General features: G+C 41.8%; 1 protein-coding gene across 2 annotated transcripts in view; it reads right to left on the bottom strand.

Moving 5' to 3' along the window:
- Nucleotides 1–21,188, bottom strand: part of RABL6 (RAB, member RAS oncogene family like 6) — a 169,799-nt gene that overhangs the window by 49,173 nt on the left and 99,438 nt on the right. Inside the window, exons 9-11 of one of the 2 annotated variants that reach the window (XM_053695822.1) lie at nucleotides 20,936–21,039; nucleotides 17,469–17,806; nucleotides 16,711–16,861 (exon numbers count right to left, since the gene is read on the bottom strand). In XM_053695822.1, the coding sequence (XP_053551797.1) occupies nucleotides 16,711–16,861; nucleotides 17,469–17,806; nucleotides 20,936–21,039 (593 nt within the window). Of the gene's footprint in view, nucleotides 1–16,710; nucleotides 16,862–17,447; nucleotides 17,807–20,935; nucleotides 21,040–21,188 lie in introns of both variants that reach the window. The other variant, XM_053695821.1, reaches the window with a different exon arrangement.

Consider the following 21,188-nt stretch of genomic DNA (forward strand, 5'->3'; position numbering starts at 1 on the left):
TAATTTCTCCCTCAGACAAAACCTCCCTGGCCCCCTCCGATTGAGTTAGGGGCCCTTCAGAGATATTAATATCAGCGTCGTCATGCTCTTCAGTAACTAAAACAGAGCAGCCACGCTTACGCTGACAAGGGTTCATTTTGGCTAAAATGTTTTTGACAGAATTATCCATTACAGCCGTTAATTGTTGCATAGTAAGGAGTATTGGCGCGCTAGATGTACTAGGGGCCTCCTGAGTGGGCAAGACTCGTGTAGACGAAGGAGGGAATGATGCAGTACCATGCTTACTCCCCTCACTTGAGGAATCATCTTGGGCATCATTGTCATTATCACATAAATCACATTTATTTAAATGAACAGGAATTCTGGCTTCCCCACATTCAGAACACAGTCTATCTGGTAGTTCAGACATGTTAAACAGGCATAAACTTGATAATAAAGTACAAAAAACGTTTTAAAATAAAACCGTTACTGTCACTTTAAATTTTAAACTGAACACACTTTATTACTGCAATTGCGAAAAAACATGAAGGAATTGTACAAAATTCACCAAATTTTCACCACAGTGTCTTAAAGCCTTAAAAGTATTGCACACCAAATTTGGAAGCTTTAACCCTTAAAATAACGGAACCGGAGCCGTTTTAACACTTTAACCCCTTTACAGTCCCTGGTATCTGCTTTGCTGAGACCCAACCAAACCCAAAGGGGAATACGATACCAAATGACGCCTTCAGAAAGTCTTTTCTAAGTATCAGAGCTCCTCTCACATGCGACTGCATGCCATGCCTCTCAAAAACAAGTGCGCCACACCGGCGCGAAAATGAGGCTCTGCTTATGCTTTGGGAAAGCCCCAGAGAAATAAGGTGTCTAATACAGTGCCTGCCGATATTTATAATATCAATATACCCAGATAAAATGATTCCTCAAAGCTAAATATGTTTTAAAACTGAATCGATTTAGCCCAGAAAAGTCTACAATCTTAATAAGCCCTTGTGAAGCCCTTATTTACCATCGTAATAAACATGGCTTACCGGATCCCATAGGGAAAAATGACAGCTTCCAGCATTACATCGTCTTGTTAGAATGTGTCATACCTCAAGCAGCAAGAGACTGCACACTGTTCCCCCAACTGAAGTTAATTGCTCTCAACAGTCCTGTGTGGAACAGCCATGGATTTTAGTTACGGTGCTAAAATCATTTTCCTCATACAAACAGAAATCTTCATCTCTTTTCTGTTTCTGAGTAAATAGTACATACCAGCACTATTTTAAAATAACAAACTCTTGATTGAATAATAAAAACTACAGTTAAACACTAAAAAACTCTAAGCCATCTCCGTGGAGATGTTGCCTGTACAACGGCAAAGAGAATGACTGGGGTAGGCGGAGCCTAGGAGGGATCATGTGACCAGCTTTGCTGGGCTCTTTGCCATTTCCTGTTGGGGAAGAGAATATCCCACAAGTAAGGATGACGCCGTGGACCGGACACACCTATGTTGGAGAAATAAGGCTAGCGGTGAGGGGATAAATAAGGCTAGTGGTGAGGGGATAAATAAGGCTAGTGGTGAGGGGATAAATAAGGCTAGTGGTGAGGGGATAAATAAGGCTAGTGGTGAGGAGGATAAATAAGGCTAGCGGTGAGGGGATAAATGAGGCTATCGGTGAGTGGATAAATAAGGCTAGCGGTGGGGGGATAAATAAGGCTAGCGGTGAGGGGATAAATAAGGCTAGCGGTGGGGGGATAAATAAGGCTAGTGGTGAGGGGATAAATAAGGCTAGCGGTGGGGGGATAAATAAGGCTAGTGGTGAGGGGATAAATAAGGCTAGCAGCGGGGGATAAATAAGGCTAGCGGTGGGGGGATAAATAAGGCTAGTGGTGAGGGGATAAATAAGGCTAGCAGCGGGTTTTTTTTATATATATATAAGGCTAGTGGTGAGGGGATAAATAAGGCTAGTGGTGAGGAGGATAAATAAGGCTAGCGGTGAGGGGATAAATAAGGCTAGCGGTGAGGGGATAAATGAGGCTAGCAGCGGGGGATAAATAAGGCTAGCAGCGGGGGATAAATAAGGCTAGCGGTGAGGGGATAAATAAGGCTAGCGGTGGGGGGGATAAATAAGGCTATCGGTGAGGGGAAAAATAAGGGTAGCGGTGAGGGGATAAATAAGGCTAGCGGTGAGGGGATAAATAAGGCTAGCGGTGAGGGGATAAATAAGGCTAGTGGTGAGGGGATAAATAAGGCTAGTGGTGAGGGGATAAATAAGGCTAGTGGTGAGGAGGATAAATAAGGCTAGCGGTGAGGGGATAAATAAGGCTAGCGGTGAGGGGATAAATGAGGCTAGCAGCGGGGGATAAATAAGGCTAGCAGCGGGGGATAAATAAGGCTAGCGGTGAGGGGATAAATAAGGCTAGCGGTGGGGGGGATAAATAAGGCTATCGGTGAGTGGATAAATAAGGCTAGCGGTGGGGGGATAAATAAGGCTAGCGGTGAGGGGATAAATAAGGCTAGCGGTGGGGGGATAAATAAGGCTAGTGGTGAGGGGATAAATAAGGCTAGCGGTGGGGGGATAAATAAGGCTAGTGGTGAGGGGATAAATAAGGCTAGCAGCGGGGGATAAATAAGGCTAGCGGTGGGGGGATAAATAAGGCTAGTGGTGAGGGGATAAATAAGGCTAGCAGCGGGGGATAAATAAGGCTAGCGGTGAGGGGATAAATAAGGCTAGCGGTGAGGGGATAAATAAGGCTAGCGGTGAGGGGATAAATAAGGCTAGCGGTGAGGGGATAAATAAGGCTAGCGGTGAGGGGATAAATAAGGCTAGCGGTGAGGGGATAAATAAGGCTAGCGGTGAGGGGATAAATAAGGCTAGCGGTGAGGGGATAAATAAGGCTAGTGGTGAGGGGATAAATAAGGCTAGTGGTGAGGAGGATAAATAAGGCTAGCGGTGAGGGGATAAATAAGGCTAGCGGTGAGGGGATAAATAAGGCTAGCGGTGAGGGGATAAATAAGGCTAGTGGTGGGGGGATAAATAAGGCTAGCGGTGGGGGGATAAATAAGGCTAGTGGTGAGGGGATAAATGAGGCTAGCAGCGGGGGATAAATAAGGCTAGCAGCGGGGGATAAATAAGGCTAGCGGTGAGGGGATAAATAAGGCTAGCGGTGGGGGGGATAAATAAGGCTAGCGGTGAGGGGATAAATAAGGCTAGCGGTGAGGGGATAAATAAGGCTAGCGGTGAGGGGATAAATAAGGCTAGGGGTGGGGGGATAAATAAGGCTAGGGGGGATAAATGAGGCGTTTTAATTTGTTTTACAATTTTTTACACTTGACTGATTTGTTATTCTAAAGCAACACAACAGAAATCTCTTGTAATTAAGACATTTTCTGTGCATTTAAATCAATATTCAGATCTCATTTTTATAAATAAGGGGATAAATAAGGCTAGCGGTGAAGAGGATACATAAGGCTAGCAGTGAGGGGATAAATAAGGCTAGCGGTGAGGGGATAAATAAAGCTAACGGTGAGGGGATAAATAAGGCTAGCGGTGAGGGGATAAATAAAGCTAACGGTGAGGGGATAAATAAGGCTAGGGGTGGGGGGATAAATAAAGCTAGCGGTGAGGGGATAAATAAGGCTAGGGGTGGGGGGGATAAATAAGGCTAGAGGTGGGGGGATAAATAAGGCTAGGGGGGATAAATGAGGCGTTTTAATTTGTTTTACAATTTTTTACACTTGACTGATTTGTTATTCTAAAGCAACACAACAGAAATCTCTTGTAATTAAGACATTTTCTGTGCCTTTAAATCAATATTCAGATCTCATTTTTATAAATAAGGGGATAAATAAGGCTAGCGGTGAAGAGGATACATAAGGCTAGCAGTGAGGGGATAAATAAGGCTAGCGGTGAGGGGATAAATAAAGCTAACGGTGAGGGGATAAATAAGGCTAGCGGTGAAGGGATAAATAAAGCTAACGGTGAGGGGATAAATAAGGCTAGGGGTGGGGGGATAAATAAAGCTAGCGGTGAGGGGATAAATAAGGCTAGGGGTGGGGGGGATAAATAAAGCTAGCGGTGAGGGGATAAATAAGGCTAGGGGGGATAAATGAGGCGTTTTAATTTGTTTTACCATTTTTTACACTTGACTGATTTGTTATTCTAAAGCAACACAACAGAAATCTCTTGTCATTAAGACATTTTCTGTGCCTTTAAATCAATATTCAGATCTCATTTTTATGCCCCTAGTGCAAAATAACAAAAAACACAGAATAAAAAAAAAAAATAGATCTCATCGAGAAATAGAATCTTTGAATATAGGAAAGATATTTCCACCGCAAACTTTTGCTGGTAAAGAACTGAAAGTGTTGAAAATTCCAATCAACAAGGAGATAAACCAGAAGGAGCAGATAAAGATTTCCAAAATAAATTCTTGTCTTACACCAAACCATATTATGCGACTAAACTGTTAGGGGTTTACAGGCTTTTACAAAATGTGAAGCAACTTTTCTAAGAAAACGTTCCCCTTGAAAAATAACGTTCAGTAACCAAAATGTCATTGGAATAATTTTTAGGCCTTTTTAAAAGGGACATGAAACCCAAAATTGTTCTTTCATGATTCAGATAGAAAATCCAATTTATGATTACCTGATAAATTTGTTTCTTTCTTGACACGGTGAGTCCACGGATCATCATAATTACTATTGGGAAAATCACTCCTGACCAGCAGGAGGAGGCAAAGAGAACCACAACAAAGCTGCTAAATACTACTCCCTTACTCACAAACCCCAGTCATTCGACCAAAGGGAAAGGAGAAAGGAAGTAATATAAGGTGCAGAGGTGCCTGAGGTTTATCTAAAAATAAACTGTCTGAAAAAACAGGGCGGGCCGTGGACTCACCGTCAAGAAAGAAACAAATGTATCAGGCAAGCATAAATTTAATTTTCTTTCTAATGACACAGTGAGTCCACGGATCATCATAACTATTACTATTGGGAATCAATACCCAAGCTAGAGGACACGGATGATAAGGAGGGACAAGACAGATAGCCTAAACTGAAGGCACCACTTGAGCGAAAAAAAGACAGGCTTGAGCGAAAAAAGACAGCCTGCCCCCCACGCGATCCATTCCCGGATCGGGGGCAGACCCTTCATGCTGACTTCGAGTCAGCAGCAGGCTTCTTAGGTTGCTTCCCCTTGCTCCAGGATTGATTGGACTTCTAAGAGGGCTTGGACTGATCATGCTTGGAGGAGGAAGAGGAAGACCTACCAGAGAAGGAACGAAAATTACTTTGACAACCCTTTTTTTAATTTCTTTTATCCTGAGGGAGAGAATGTCCCTTCCCTCCCATAATATCAGAAATAATCTCAGCCAAACAAGGTCTTGCCCTTGTAGGGAATAGACAAAAGCTTAAATTTAGATGACACATCCGCAGACCAGAACTTTAACCATAAGGCCCTGCGTGCCAGAACAGCAAAGCCAGAAATCTTTGCTCCCAACTTAATGACCTGTAAGGAAGCATCCGCAATAAAAGAATTAGCCAATTTCAAAGCCTTAATTCTATCCTGAATCTCCTCAAAAGGAGTATCCTGCCGAACAGAATCAGACAACGCATCAAACCAATATGCAGCCAAAATGGTAATCGTGGCAATACACACAGCAGACTGCCATTGGAACCCCTGGTGAACATACATCCTTTTAAGCAAAGCCTTCAGATTCTTATCCATGGGATCTTTGAAAGAACAACTATCCTCAATAGGAATAGTGGTCCTCTTAGCCAAAGTGGAAATTGCTCCCTCTACCTTAGGAACCGTCTGCCAAGATTCCTCAATAGGAAACATCTTCCTAAAAACGGGTGAAAGAGAAAAAGGAATTCCAGGCTTCTCCCATTTTAATTAATCTTTGATACACGATCTGGAACAGGAAATACTTCCGCCACGGAAGGAACCTCAAAAAACTTATTAAGCTTACTAGCTTTCTTGGGAGTAACTATGACCGTCGAATCAGAGTCATCCAAAGTAGCCAAAACCTCCCTGAGTAACAAACGGAGGTGTGTGCTCCAGCTTAAATCTGAAAGAAACCACCTCAGAATCAGCAGAAGGAGTTACACTATTAGAGTCTGAAATTTCACCCTCAGACACTACTGAAGTATCGTCTTCCTCAGATCTATGGGTTAGAAACATTCAACATAACATCAACAGAGTCAGAACCCCTAAACTTCCTTTTGCGCTTACCCTGCAAAACAGGAAAAGCAGACAAAGCCTCAGATACAGCAGAGGATATGTGAGTAGCCATATCCTGCAATGAAAAACCAACCTGAGACGAGATGCAGGGCACTGCATAAGAAGAGGATTGAGATTGGGATGATTGGGGAGAGAGCTGCGGAATAGCTTGGACGGAAGACTTCTGAACAACATTCTCCCTAGAAAATTAAGGCTCTGAATCAAAAAGTCTATCCCTATACTGTCATGTTCTCTCTATACATGAGGAACAGAAAGGGATAGGTGGCTCCACAATAGCATCAAGGCATAAAGTGCAAGTAATATCTTGCAGGTCCTCTTGATCCATCTTACAAAAAAAAGAAAGTTCAAAAATTCAGAAAACTGCAGCAGCAAAAAAAAAAAAATTAACGTTACTGACCCCTGCAGCACCTCTGCACCTCAACAAACCTTGCTGAGGTGCTTACCTGACCTCCCACGGACCAGAGTAATAATTAACGTAGCAGAAATGATCCGGACTCTCCCACCCGCTCTCCAGACTGCCCGCACACACACCAGCACAGGAGCGGACAGGGAAAACCGTTAAACATAACACAAACTTCCTCCTAAAAACGCGTGCAAAACGCGCGCAAAACTCGCGCTGCAGAAGCTCCACACATCATGGGCGTATGCTAACACCTCCCGGCCGACATTACTAACAAACAGTCGCCGGGAGAAATAAAGACGCCAAAACAAACTTCCAGCAGTCTACGGCTGACAAGTACAAGCACAGCCTCACAATAAAAATAAAAAAGAGGAATGAGCCATATAAGGAGTGTAAAAACACTCCCAAACAGAGCCATAATTTAATAATAATAATACCTCTCTCAGTGCCCCATAAAAAAAACTGCCACCATATAAAAACCTGCACAAACAGGTTCACAATCCCAAAAATTAACCCCATAAGTGCCAACCTTTTCTGAACACTCTCAGAAAAATAAAAACAGCACTTACCTCCATAATAATCTGCCCAGCAGCAAGGCAGCTCACTAGGTTTGAAAGGCTTCCTCTTCCTAACATGGACCTGTGGATACAGAAAGAAAAAGACTAAGTAAACTTACATAGTCTTTTCCAAAAGGGCTGCTCACAACCTGGGAGGCACAGAAGGGATTATATCCCCCCAGTTCCCAAAATCTTACAAGCCACCACTGCTCTACTGAAGAGACTGAAGTGGACTACAACTAAACCCCAGAAAAAAAAAGAACAAACCTGTTCTGCTTAAAAAAACAGAATTTATGCTTACCTGATAAATTACTTTCTCTTGCGGTGTATCCAGTCCACGGATTCATCCTTACTTGTGGGATATTCTCATTCCCTACAGGAGAAACCATAGGGTGCAGTGGTGACTGTAGTTTAAACAAGAAATTTTGACCTGACTTAATTGCCAGGGCGGGCCATGGACTGGATACACCGCAAGAGAAAGTAATTTATCAGGTAAGCATAAATTCTGTTTTCTCTTGCAAGGTGTATCCAGTCCACGGATTCATCCTTACTTGTGGGATACCAATACCAAAGCTTTAGGACACGGATGAAGGGAGGGAACAAGTCAGGTAACCTAAACGGAAGGCACCACTGCTTGCAAAACCTTTCTCCCAAAAATAGCCTCCGAAGAAGCAAAAGTATCGAATTTGTAAAATTTGGCAAAAGTATGCAGTGAAGACAAAGTCGCTGCCTTACAAATCTGTTCAACAGAAGCCTCATTCTTGAAAGCCCAAGTGGAAGCCACAGCTCTGGTGGAATGAGCTGTAATTCGTTCAGGAGGCTGCTGTCCAGCAGTCTCATAAGCCAATCGGATGATGCTTTTCAATCAGAAGGAAAGAGAGGTAGCAGTCGCTTTCTGACCTCTCCTTTTACCAGAATAGACAACAAACAAAGATGATGTTTGTCTGAAATCCTTGGTTGCTTGTAAATAGAATTTCAAAGCACGAACCACATCAAGATTGTGTAAAAGCCGTTCCTTCTTAGAAGCTGGATTAGGACACAGGGAAGGAACAATGATTTCCTGGTTAATGTTCTTGTTAAGAAACAACTTTAGGAAGAAAACCAGGTTTGGTACGCAAAACTACCTTATCTGCATGGAACACCAGATAGGGTGAATTACACTGCAAAGCAGACAATTCTGAAACTCTTCGAGCAGAAGATATAGCTACCAAAAACAAAACTTTCCAAGATAATAACTTAATATCTATGGAATGTAAAGGTTCAAACGGAACCCCATGAAGAACTGAAAGAACTAAATTTAGACTCGATGGAGGAGCCACAGGTTTATAGACAGGCTTGATTCTTACTAAAGCCTGTGCAAACGCTTGAACGTCTGGTACTTCTGCCAGACGCTTGTGTAACAGGATAGTCAGAGCAGATATCTGTCCCTTTAAGGAACTAGCTGACAAGCCTTTCTCCAATCCTTCTTGGAGAAAAGACAATATCCTTGGAATCCTAATCTTACTACACGAGTAACCCTTGGATTCACACCAACAAAGATATTTCCGCCATATCTTATGGTAAATTTTCCTGGTGACAGGCTTTCTAGCCTGGATCAGAGTATCTATAACTGATTCAGAGAACCCACGCTGCGATAGAATTAAGCGTTCAATCTCCAAGCAGTCAGTTGTAGAGAAACTAGATTTGGATGCTTGAATGGACCCTGTATTAGAAGATCCTGCCTCATTGGCAGTGTCCACTAGGTCTGCATATCAAGTCCTGCGTGGCCACGCAGGCGCTATCAGAATTACCGAAGCCTTCTCCTGTTTGATTCTGGCTACCAGCCGAGGGAGAAGGGGAAACGGTGGAAAGACATAAGCCAGACTGAAGGACCAAGGCGCTACTAGAGCATCTATCAATGCCGCCTTGGGGTCCCTGGACCTGGATCCGTAAAGAGGAAGTTTGGTGTTCTGACGGGACGCCATCAGATCCAATTCTGGAATGCCCCATAGCTGGGTCAGCTGAGCAAAAACCTCCGGGTGGAGTTCCCACTCCACCGGGTGAAAAGTCTGACGACTTAGAAAATCCGCCTCCCAGTTGTCTACTCCTGGGATGTGAATTGCAGAGAGATGGCAGGAGTGATCCTCCGCCCACCTGATTATTTTGGTTACTTCCTTCATCGCTAGGAAACTCTTTGTTCCCCCCTGATGATTGATGTAAGCTACAGTCGTGATGTTGTCCGACTGAAACCTGATAAATTTTGCAGCCGCTAGTTGCGGCCAAGCCTGGAGCGTGTTGAATATCGCTCTCAGTTCCAAAATGTTTATCGGAAGAAGAGACTCTTCCCGAGACCATAGGCCCTGAGCTTTCAGGGAGTCCCAGACCGTGCCCCAGCCTAACAGACTGGCGTCGGTCGTTACAATGATCCACTCCGGTCTGCGGAAGCTCATTCCCTGAGACAGGTGATCCTGAGACAACCACCAGAGAAGAGAATCTCTGGTTTTCTGGTCCAGTTGTATTTGAGGAGATAAATCTGCATAATCCCCATTCCGCTGTTTGAGCATGCACAGTTGCAGTGGTCTGAGATGTATTCGAGCAAAAGGGACTACGTCCATTGCCGCTACCATTAATCCGATTACCTCCATGCACTGAGCTACAGATGGCCGAGGAATGGAATGAAGAACTCGGCAAGTAGTTAAAAGTTTTAATTTTCTGACCTCCGTCAGAAATATTTTCATTTCTACCGAGTCTATTAGTGTTCCCAGGAAGGGAACCTTTGTGAGCGGGGACAGAGAACTTTTTTCGACGTTCACCTTCCACCCGTGAGACCTTAGAAAGGCCAGAACAATCTCTGTGTGAGCCTTGGCTCTGGGAAAAGACGAAGCCTGTATTAAGATGTCGTCCAGATAAGGTGCTACTGCAATGCACCGCAGTCTTAGAAGGGACCCTAGCACCTTTGTGAAAATTCTGGGAGCGGTGGCCAACCCGAAGGGAAGGGCCACAAACTGGTAATGCTTGTCCAGAAAGGCGAACCTTAGGAACTGATGATGATCTTTGTGGATAGGAATATGTAGGTACGCATCCTTTAGATCCACGGTAGTCATATATTGACCTTCCTGGATCATGGGTAAGATTGTCCGAATGGTCTCCATCTTGAATGATGGAACTCTGAGGAATTTGTTTAGAATTTTTAGATCCAGGATTGGCCTGAAAGTTCCTTCCTTTTTGGGAACCACAAACAGGTTTGAGTAAAAACCCAGTCCTTGTTCTGTAATTGGAACTGGATATATTACTCCCATCTTGAGTAGGTCTTCTACACAGCGTAAGAACGCCTCTTTCTTTTTCTGGTCTGTAGACAGACGAGAAATGTGGAACCTTCCCCTTGGAGGAGAGTCCTTGAATTCTAGAAGATATCCCTGAGCAACGATCTCTAATGCCCAGGGATCTGGAACATCTCTTGCCCAAGCCTGAGCAAAGAGAGAGAGTCTGCCCCCTACCAGATCCGGTCCCGGATCGGGGGCTACCCCTTCATGCTGTCTTAGTAGCAGCCGCCGGCTTTTTGGCCTGTTTACCCTTGTTCCAGCCCTGCAAAGGTTTCCAAGTTGCTTTGGGCTGTGAAGCGTTACCCTCTTGCTTTGCGGTTGCAGAGGTTGAAGCAGGACCGCTCCTGAAGTTGCGAAAGGAGCGAAAATTAGCCTTGTTTTTAGCCTTAAAAGGCCTATCTTGCGGGAGGGCATGGCCCTTTCCCCCAGTGATATCCGAGATAATCTCTTTCAACTCGGGACCGAAAAGGGTCTTTCCCTTGAAAGGAATATTTAGTAATTTTGTTTTGGACGACACGTCGGCCGACCATGACTTGAGCCAAAGGGCTCTGCGCGCCATGATGGCAAAACCAGAATTTTTCGCCGCTAACTTAGCTAATTGCAAAGCGGCATCTGTGATAAAAGAATTAGCCAGTTTTAGAGCATTAATTCTATCCATGACTTCGTCAAATGAAGTCTCCCTCTGGAGCGACTCCTCCAGCGCCTCAAACCAAAAAGCCGCTGCAGTAGTTACAGGAATAATGCAGGCAATAGGTTGGATAAGGAAACCTTGTTGAACAAATATTTTCTTTAGTAAACCCTCTAATTTTTTATCCATAGGATCTTTGAAAGCACAACTGTCTTCAATTGGTATAGTTGTGCGCTTAGCAAGTGTTGAAACTGCCCCCTCTACCTTAGGGACCGTCTGCCACGCGTCCCGCCTGGGATCAGTTATGGGGAACATTTTCTTAAAGATAGGGGGGGGAACAAAAGGTAGACAAAAAGACACAAGAAAAGAGTTGCACACTAATAAGTTAATAAGATGAGTCACTAGAGAACAGGTGCTTCCTAGAAAAATACATATGAAACAACATAGAAAAGGAAGTGGGGACTTCACAATAGGAAATTCCCAAAAGTCTAGGTAAATCCAGCACAACTGTAAAATTAAATAAATACACAAAAAGCCTATATGTCAAAAACGATATAAATATTTATTAACTAAATGCACAAAACACACATTCACATTCATACAGTAGATCCCGCACAAAACAGTGTTATAAAGTACTGGCCAAGAAATTATTATCTGGTGCACCAGGGAAAATAGACCAAAAACAGTCTGTTTAAGACTTGCAGATATTTGTAATCCAATAAGTGCAGCGTTAATGCAAAAAATGGATGCAGTTATACAGTCCCCGGTGTATAGAGACCAGTCACTTCAGACTTTAACCCCAATTGTTACTGAGTCAAATAGTGCTTTAAAGGCATAGCATAGGAGGAGCAATGGAAACACGCGTCTTTATTCACAGGTGCTGTTTTCTTTTAAGACAGTAATATTCGGTGTACAGATGCGTATAATATATTCTACCTGTATTTGTTCACGCGGTCGCCCCTCCTAGCTGCCTCGTTCTTAGAGCGTCCAAACATCAGGGGTAAGTCGGGATGAGCAGGAGATCTGCTGTAAGGGCTGCCAAGCACGACGAGTCCAAACGCTTGTTTCGCTCCTTCAGTCAGTGCAGCATGGAGCTTCTTCCAGGTGCTAACGACACCTTGATTACCATCCCTTTTATTGGATGCCGGTTTCCAGAATCTTTTTCATTTGATGAAATTCATGTCAATCACAATTAGCCACTGCGTCGCTGTTACAATGTCTTTGCAATTGTTACTTTTAGATACAGCTATATGCAGGGCTTCTCATGTAACCAAGGTGAAGTATTCCATAGCAGAAATTGATTGAATACACTTCAATGTTTCAGATGCTCACTCACACACACATCCGCAACAAATCATATATACAAAATGTACTAAAAAACAATTTTATTTTTAATACACCATTGTGCAATATTTAAAAAGACAATACTTGATATGTAATGTTATGTGTGTCAAATTACTCTAACAGCAAATATGTGCAATTTAGCTCATCATAATAGTATGTGTTTACAATTTTGTTTTATTTTGATCTTATTTCTTTTGAGATCCCATATTCCATACATATATAGAAATAAATGGAGATGTGCAGACAAAGTAAGGTATAAGGAATTAGCTTAAAAAAGAAGCAAATTCCAATTTTTCGTTTAAGCCATTGGGAGATAGGGTGTTCAGTTTGTACATCCATCTTGTTTCTTTTTGTAAAAGAATTCTGTCAATGTCCCCCCCACGCATACTCAGTTTAACTGATTCTATTCCAATAAAACGAAGTTCATCAGTTTTTGACTTGTGAAATTGAGCAAAATGTCTCGCCACTGGGCTATCAATATTGAAGTCCTTTACATCGTCTCTATGTTCTGTAATGCGGGAGCGTAATTCTCTAAAAGTTTTACCCACATAAAAACATTTACACGAGCAATAGAGAAGATATATGACTCCTTTTGTAGAACAATTAATGAATGAATTGATTTTATATGTGACTCCTGTATTTGTGCTAAAGGTCTTAGTTTTCTGCATGAATTTACAGCAGACACAGTGATTACAGGGGGAACTACCAACTATCTTTGAGCGTTACGTTCTAACCAGTTACATGTAGGCACTTTGTTAAATTCGCTCTTGACAAGGAGATCTTTCAAATTGCTAGGTCTCCTTGCTGTCATTAGGGGATAGTCCCCCACATGTTGGTGTAATGTAGAATCATTAGTCAGCAAATGCCAATTGTTATTTAAAATATTTTTAACTTTACTCCAGTGGGCATTGTATTTAGTGATAAATCTGATTTTAGTGTCTTCCACATTCTCACTTTTGGTTTTCTTTTGATACAGCAGATCTTTTCTTTGATGCTGAGATGCTCTATAGAGTGCTCTTTTTACGCATCTTTTTGAATAGCCTCTCTCCAAAAAGCGAGTCGCCATATCTTTTGCCTGTTGTTTAAAAGTTTGGTCTCTAGAACAAATTCTGCGTAACCGCAGAAATTGCCCATAGGGGATACCCCTCTTAAGATTTTCAGGATGGTGACTCGTTCCCAAGAGAAGGCTATTAGTTGCAGTCGGTTTTCGGAACACTTCTGTTTCAATTTTACCTTCGTTCTTACTAATTTTTAAGTCCAAAAAATTAATAGTACTAGAATCATAACTACACGTTAAAAAGATATTTAGATTATTATTATTCAGGAGGGAAACAAATTTAAGTAGATCCTCCTCACTGCCGTCCCATAGCAGGAGGATATCATCCACATATCTGATCCAGAGGGCTACATGCGCCTCAACTATATCAGAATGCTCACCAAAAACAATTTGATCTTCCCATCCACCAAGATGTAAACAAGCATAAGTTGGGGCGCATGTAGCCCCCATTGCTGTCCCTTGTTTCTGTTTATAATATTTGCCATCAAAGATGAAAATATTATTTTCCAGAACAAATTTCAAAAGTTCACTTACAAATTTAGAATGTTTGCTATAGCCCACTCCTCTTGTGTTGAGAAATTTTTCACAAGTTGCAATTCCAATAGAGTGGGGAATGGAAGAATATAAGGATTCAACATCCGAGACCAAAATGGTCTTGTCAGTGACATTGATCCCATCGAGTTTTTTGATCACATCTGTTGAATCTTGGACGAAGGTGCGTAAGTCATTTACAAATGGCTGCAAAAACCTATCAATATAGTTACTTATTCCTTCAGTGGAGCCCCCCATCCCAGAAATGATGGGGCGTCCTGGTGGATTTTTAATGGATTTATGTAACTTTGGTATCCAGTAGAAGACTGGTGTTTTCGGTTTATGATTATATAAACAAAAGGTACACCTGGTCTCTCCCATTCCCAATCAACAATATCCGCTACCCTCTTAGGGATCGGAAACGCATCAGTGTATACAGGGACTTCTAGAAATTTGTCCATTTTACACAATTTCTCTGGGACCACCATAGGGTCACAATCATCCAGAGTTGATAAGACCTCCCTAAGCAGTACGCGGAGGTGTTCCAATTTAAATTTAAATGCTCATAAATCTGATTCTGCCCGCTGAGAAACTTTTCCTGAGTCAGAAATTTCTCCCTCAGACAGTACATTCCTCGCCCCTACTTCAGAGTGTTGTGAGGGTACATCAGATAAACCTCCCAAAGCTTCCGACTGCTCCTCATCTGTTCTCAAAACAGAGCTATCGCGCTTTTTAGGGAAAACTGGCAGTTTGGATAGAAAGGCCGCAAGGGAATTATCCATGACTGCTGCCAGTTGTTGCAATGTAATAGGTGCCAATGCACTAGAGGTACTAGGTATCGCTTGAGCGGGCGTAACTGGTGATGACACATGGGGAGAGGAAGGCGGACTATCCTCATTACCTTCATTCAAAGAATCATCTAGGGCTATATTTTTAAGTGACACAATATGATCTTTAAAGTGTATAGACACGTTAGTGCACTTGGGACACATTTTGAGTGGGGTTTCCACCATGGCTTCTGAACACATAGAGCAAGGCTTTTCCTTAGTGTCAGACATGTTTAACAGATTAGTAATATACACAAGCAGGCTTGGAAAAACACTTTATCAAGCAAAAAATACAATATGCAATAAATGGTACTGTGCCTTTAAATAATAAAAGCGCACACTATTTTACAAAACGGTGAAAAATGAACCAAATCTCTTGAAATCTTTACAGTATGTGCCTAATGCTTCGATATGATTGCACAGCAAGTTTCAGCCTGATTAACCCTTTAATGCCCAAACTGGAGCCGCCTAAAGCAAACAACCGGTTAATAAACTACAGCAGCCTGCTGTGGCCCTACCTTCCCTTAAGGATTGAATCAGAGAAAATCAAGCCTCAAGCAGTCTCTGGACCCATGTGAAGCAGCATGTAAGGAAATCTGTCAGAATAAACTGCGCAACTGAGGTGCAAAATTAGGCCGCTCCCACTCCGGAGCTGTGGGGGCCTTCAGAGCCCCATTTAGGTGACTAAAAATAATGCCATGTGGATTAAAACCCCAAATAAAACACCAAAGTGCTTTAAAAGTGTCAATAAAGAGTATTTTGTCAAATAAAATAATTGATTGCCCTGCAAAATTCATAACCAGTCTAATGAGCCCTCTTAAATAAGCCTCTAGTTCTATACTAAGTCTCAGAACATGGCTTACCCTTCCCACATGGGGAATCTTGTCTTGACTAGAAAAAAGATGACTGAAACATACCTCAAAGCAGTTAAGCCTGCAAACTGTTCCCCCCAACTGAAGTTTTCTGGTACTCCTCAGTCCTGTGTGGGAACAGCAATGGATTTTAGTTACAACATGCTAAAATCATCTTCCTCTCAGCAGAATTCTTCATCACTTTCTGCCAGAGAGTAAATAGTACAAACCGGCACTATTTAAAAATAACAAACTTTTGATTGAAAATATAAAAACTACAAATCTAACACCACATTTACTTTACCCTCCCGTGGAGATGCTACTTGTTAGAGCGGCAAAAAGAATGACTGGGGGGGCGGAGCCAGAGGGGGAGCTATATGGACAGCTCTGCTGTGTGCTCTCTTTGCCACTTCCTGTAGGGAATGAGAATATCCCACAAGTAAGGATGAATCCGTGGACTGGATACACCTTGCAAGAGAAATAACAAACTCTTGATAGAAGAATCAGACACCTAACTTTACCCCTTCCTTGCACTGATACAAGCAAAGAGAATGACTGGGGTTTGTGGGTAGGGAGTGATATTTAGCAGCTTTGCTGTGGTGCTCTTTGACTCCTCCTGCTGGTCAGGAGTGATATTCCCAATAGTAATTATGATCATCCGTGGACTCACTGTGTCATTAGAAAGAAATTGAGTTCAATGTCCCTTTGAATAAATAGACACAGCTGAGGGGGTGGAAGACAATGGTCAAGGTAGGGCCTACCTTTATCTCAACAGGTACACAGGACTGTGTCAAGCAGGAGGTGGTGTGATATGTGTAGTGTTGGGGTTTTGCATCCCCTGAGAAGTCTGGGAAACATTTCTACTAACTTACTTGGTCCATGGACATCTACCCACAAATACTTATATGGCAGAAAACTGTAAGCATTCCTGGCCTTGAAATTTTAAATCAAGATGTATATCACTTTTCTGTAGGTTGAGAACTCACCTATCGCTGTCTCGCCGATATCTGGGGGAACCTCTACCTTGTTCTTTTTGAGTTCCAGTGTCATCCAGAAAGCTGCGATCTAGACTCTCATCAGGGATAAAATCCTCAACGCTCTGAACCTTTGGAGGCTGCTCAGGAAGGGAACTGCTCTCTGTTGTGGACATTTAAAAAAAAATAAAAAATTACCGTACTTATCAGCACAAATGATGCATTGGAACACAAACGCATCCAGTTTATATTGAATATAAATATAAGGTGAAATCATAATGCATTTGGAAAATAAGATGCGGGACATTTTAATGGCTACTTCTTACTAAAAATAAAAAATGACTATAAATTACAATTACGGAGAGCGAGAGACAAGGGCACAATACATTTTATAAAACATCTCTGTAGTATTTTAGCTTCTGTGCTTGAAAGCTACAGATATATTTGAATGATTCACAAGATCCTATAAACGTACACAGCAAAAATGAACCACGAGTACGGCCGTAATAACCAATCAAACAAATCGTATGCATGATAATAATAAATGTATTTTATGTGAAATGGTTAAAACACAGATGTAAAAAAATGAGCCCATCGATGAGTTTATTTAAATACCACACTTGGTTAGACTGTGCTGCAGTACCACATATTACACATAACAATAAAGGAGGGAAGGTGGTTTGTGTGTGGTTGGTTAGAGCAGACAAAGCACTGTGATGAGTGAATGGGTTTGAATGGAATGAAAATACCTTCATAACTGCTGCCCTCACCCATTATGACTGGGCCACTGTCTGGTGTGGAGCTTCCGAATAACCGAGACATAAATCCTCTCTTTTGCGGAGGAGGAGCCTGTGATGTTGGAGGAGAAGATACTGTGGAAGGGGATGATGCGCTAGGTTCAGGGAGATCAGACTGAGGAGGAGGAGGAGGCGGTGGCGAAGAAGCTAAGGGTGGGGAAGCTGGCACTGCACTTGGTAGCTGAGGTGTGCCCGGACTGGAGCTGCCAGGAGAGCCGTCGTTTGTGGAGACCACTGGTGATTGAGAACCTGGGCTTTGGCCATTGGAGGCCACTGGGTTTTGCTTATAATTTTCTATCATCTCCAGGAAACTGCAGAGCATAGGAGAAGAGATTAGTTATTTCTCACACGGGTAACGCAGTTACTAATTAATTAATCAGCACTTGGAAACAGTTACTATCATAACTGAAGTCAGACAAAGCAAGCTAGATAGACCGAGGATACAATACCATTCCACTAACTAGCTTATCCATTAAAGGGACATGAAACCCAAACAATTTTATTTCCTGATTTAGGTAGAACAGACAATTTTAAACAACTTTCCAGTTTACTTCTATTATCAAATTTGTTTCATTCTCTTGGTATCATTTGTTGAAGGAGCAGCAATGCACTACTGGTTTCTAACTGAACACATGGGTGAGCCAATGACAATTGGTATATATATGCAGCCACCAATCAGCAGCTAGAACCTAGGTTCTTTGCTGCTCCTGAGCATACCTAGATAAACATTTCATCAAAGAATTACAAGAGAAGGAAGTAAATTAAATAGAAATAAATTGGAAAGTTGTTTAAAATTGTATGTTCTGTCTAAATCATGAATGTCTAATTATGACTTTACTGTCCCTTTAAACACATTAATTATGTATTATATATATATATATATATATATATATATATATATATATATATATATATATATATATATATACATACAAGGGTTGAAAAATATCACCATGGTTTACAAGTCAGGAGTTAAAAGCTAGTAAGCCCACTCAATGTTAAAGATAGGAAAAAAGTCAAATTTCTAAGTCGTCCGCTGCAAATTCTAAGTCATCCGGGACCACTGGAAATTTCAATATAATTTATAACAAATACAGAATTTGTAACTAGAAGAACTCATGAACGAATTGTGTCCCGGATGAGTAAAAAATTGAAATTTGACTTTTTTCCTAGTAACTGTTAAACCATGACTAGTAAACTAAAGTGATATTTTCCACCCCTATATACAAGTAAAATTATACTTGATTAAGTCAGAACATGCAATTTTAAACAGTTTTTCAATTTACTTCTATTATCAAATTTGTTTTGTTCTCATGGTTTCCTTTTTTGAAGAGTAAACCTAGGAAGGTGCTATGAAGCGAGCCCATGCGTTTAGTTTTGTTTCCAATAATGAGCCTAGGCCAGGTTACGTACATATAATGCCTAAGAGATGTGTTCCTTTTCTAGTACAGATTACCAACAGATAACATCCTCCATGAATTAAACATCTGACTGATATCAATTACTTGCAAACTTAAAGGGACATGAAACCAAAAAATTGTTCTTTCATGATTCATATAGAGAATATGATTTTACACAGCATTCCAATTTACTGTAATTATCTAATTTGCTTCATTATATGGGTATCCTTTGTTGAAGAAGCAGCAATGCATTACTGAGAGCTAGATAACGCATTGGGTGAGCCAAAAACAGGTATATATGTGCAGCCTCCAATCAGCACCTCTGAGCACTGAGCATACTTGGATATCCTTTTCAACAAAGGATACCACAAGTACAAAACAAATTAGATTATAGAAGTACATTTTGGGGTTTCATGTCCCTTTAACTTTTTAAAGGGACTTTTTTTTTCTCCATTAGATAGATTTAAAATGTGCTTTGGTTGTGTTTTATATCATTGGTCAAATAAAAAAGGAAAAATAAAACTTAAATAAAATGAAAAACAATTGCAAATTATTTTTTTTTGAGCATTGTATTGCAATGTTTTTGTCTCTCCTTCACGCCCAGTACCCTGTATAGCAGGATAAACAGCTCACAAGGTAAAATGTTCCTTTATAAAAATTATTTGAGCGACCTCACGGTACAGACGAAACAACTTAGATCACCTCCCTCCAGAGCGGAGAGCTTTAGATCTCTCCAGAGCGAAGAGCTTTAAATCACCTCCCTCCAGAGCGGAGAGGAGCTTTAGATCTCTCCAGAGCGGAGAGCTTTAGATAATCTCTCTCCAGAGTGGAGAGCTTTAGATCACCTCTTTCCAGAGCGGAGAGCTTTAGATCATCTCTCTATGGAGCGGAGAGCTTTAGATCATCTCTCTGTGGAGCGGAGAGCTTTAGATCATCTCTCTGTGGAGCGGAGAGCTTTAGATCATCTCTCTGTGGAGCGGAGAGCTTTAGATCATCTCTCTGTGGAGCGGAGAGCTTTAGATCATCTCTCTGTGGAGCGGAGAGCTTTAGATCACCTCTCTCCAGAGCGGATAGCTTTAGACCATCTCTCTCTAGAGCAGAGAGCTTTAGATCACCTCTCTCCAGAGCGGAGAGCTTTAGATCACCTCTCTCCAGAGCGGAGAGCTTTAGATCATCTCTCTGTGGAGCGGAGAGCTTTAGATCATCTCTCTGTGGAGCGGAGAGCTTTAGATCACCTCTCTCCAGAGCGGAGAGCTTTAGATCATCTCTCTCTAGAGCGGAGAGCTTTAGATCATCTCTCTCTAGAGCGGAGAGCTTTAGATCATCTCTCTCTAGAGCGGAGAGCTTTAGATCATCTCTCTCTAGAGCGGAGAGCTTTAGATCATCTCTCTCTAGAGCGGAGAGCTTTAGATCATCAGGCCATTGGTGCTATGTTAATTCACTATAATACTAAACTCAGATCTTCTAACTATATGGTCTTTCATGTCCCTTTCACTTAAAGGGATATGAAATCCAAAATGTTCTTTTTGTGATTCAGACACAGCATACAATTTAAAAAAGTTTTCAATTTACTTTGCTTCTGTGTTGAAGAGATACCTAGGTAGGCATCTAAAGCACTACATGGCAGGGAATAGTGTTGCCATCTAGTGCTCTAGCAAATGGATAACCTTCTTGCAACACTGCTGCCATATAGTGCTCCAGAAATGGGCTGGCTCCTAAGCATACGTCCCTGTTTTTCAACAAAAGATACCAAGAGTACAAAGAAAATGTGATGCTAGAAGTAAATTAAATAGTTGTTGAAAATTGCATACTCTATCTGAACCATAAAAAGAAAAAAAAATAAGGTTTCATGTCCCTTTAATATTTTTTTGTGCATGGCAGAAATATTTTGAAGTAATCATCCCTTTAATACAAGCCCCAAGGTACCAATCAAAATCAGCAAAGGTTAACAAACATATCCCACAAGCCCCTTGCAGCAAAGTCCAGAATCCCTTGCTTCTTCCTGCCCAGACAAAAACCACACACAAATTCATAACCTACATTTCGTAATTCTGGTCTTCAGTTTCCTGTTGTACCAAAAGCTCCTCCAATGTGGCATCAATGTCCAGCTGGTTTGTCTCCAGTTGTCGTAATAAGGTCTCTCGCTGTGGGAAACACAGGAGAGAGGTCACAGACTGCTGAGGGATGGCTGGCGAGATCAGATTCTGTGATTAACCCTTTACTAGCTGACTGAACACCTCCTGGCTATTAAATGCCCCTGCTCTCCAAATCTAGAGGAAAAGGATAACAGGCT

The sequence above is a fragment of the Bombina bombina genome, chromosome 12 (genome assembly GCF_027579735.1).
Source record: "Bombina bombina isolate aBomBom1 chromosome 12, aBomBom1.pri, whole genome shotgun sequence".
Lineage (NCBI taxonomy): Eukaryota > Metazoa > Chordata > Amphibia > Anura > Bombinatoridae > Bombina > Bombina bombina.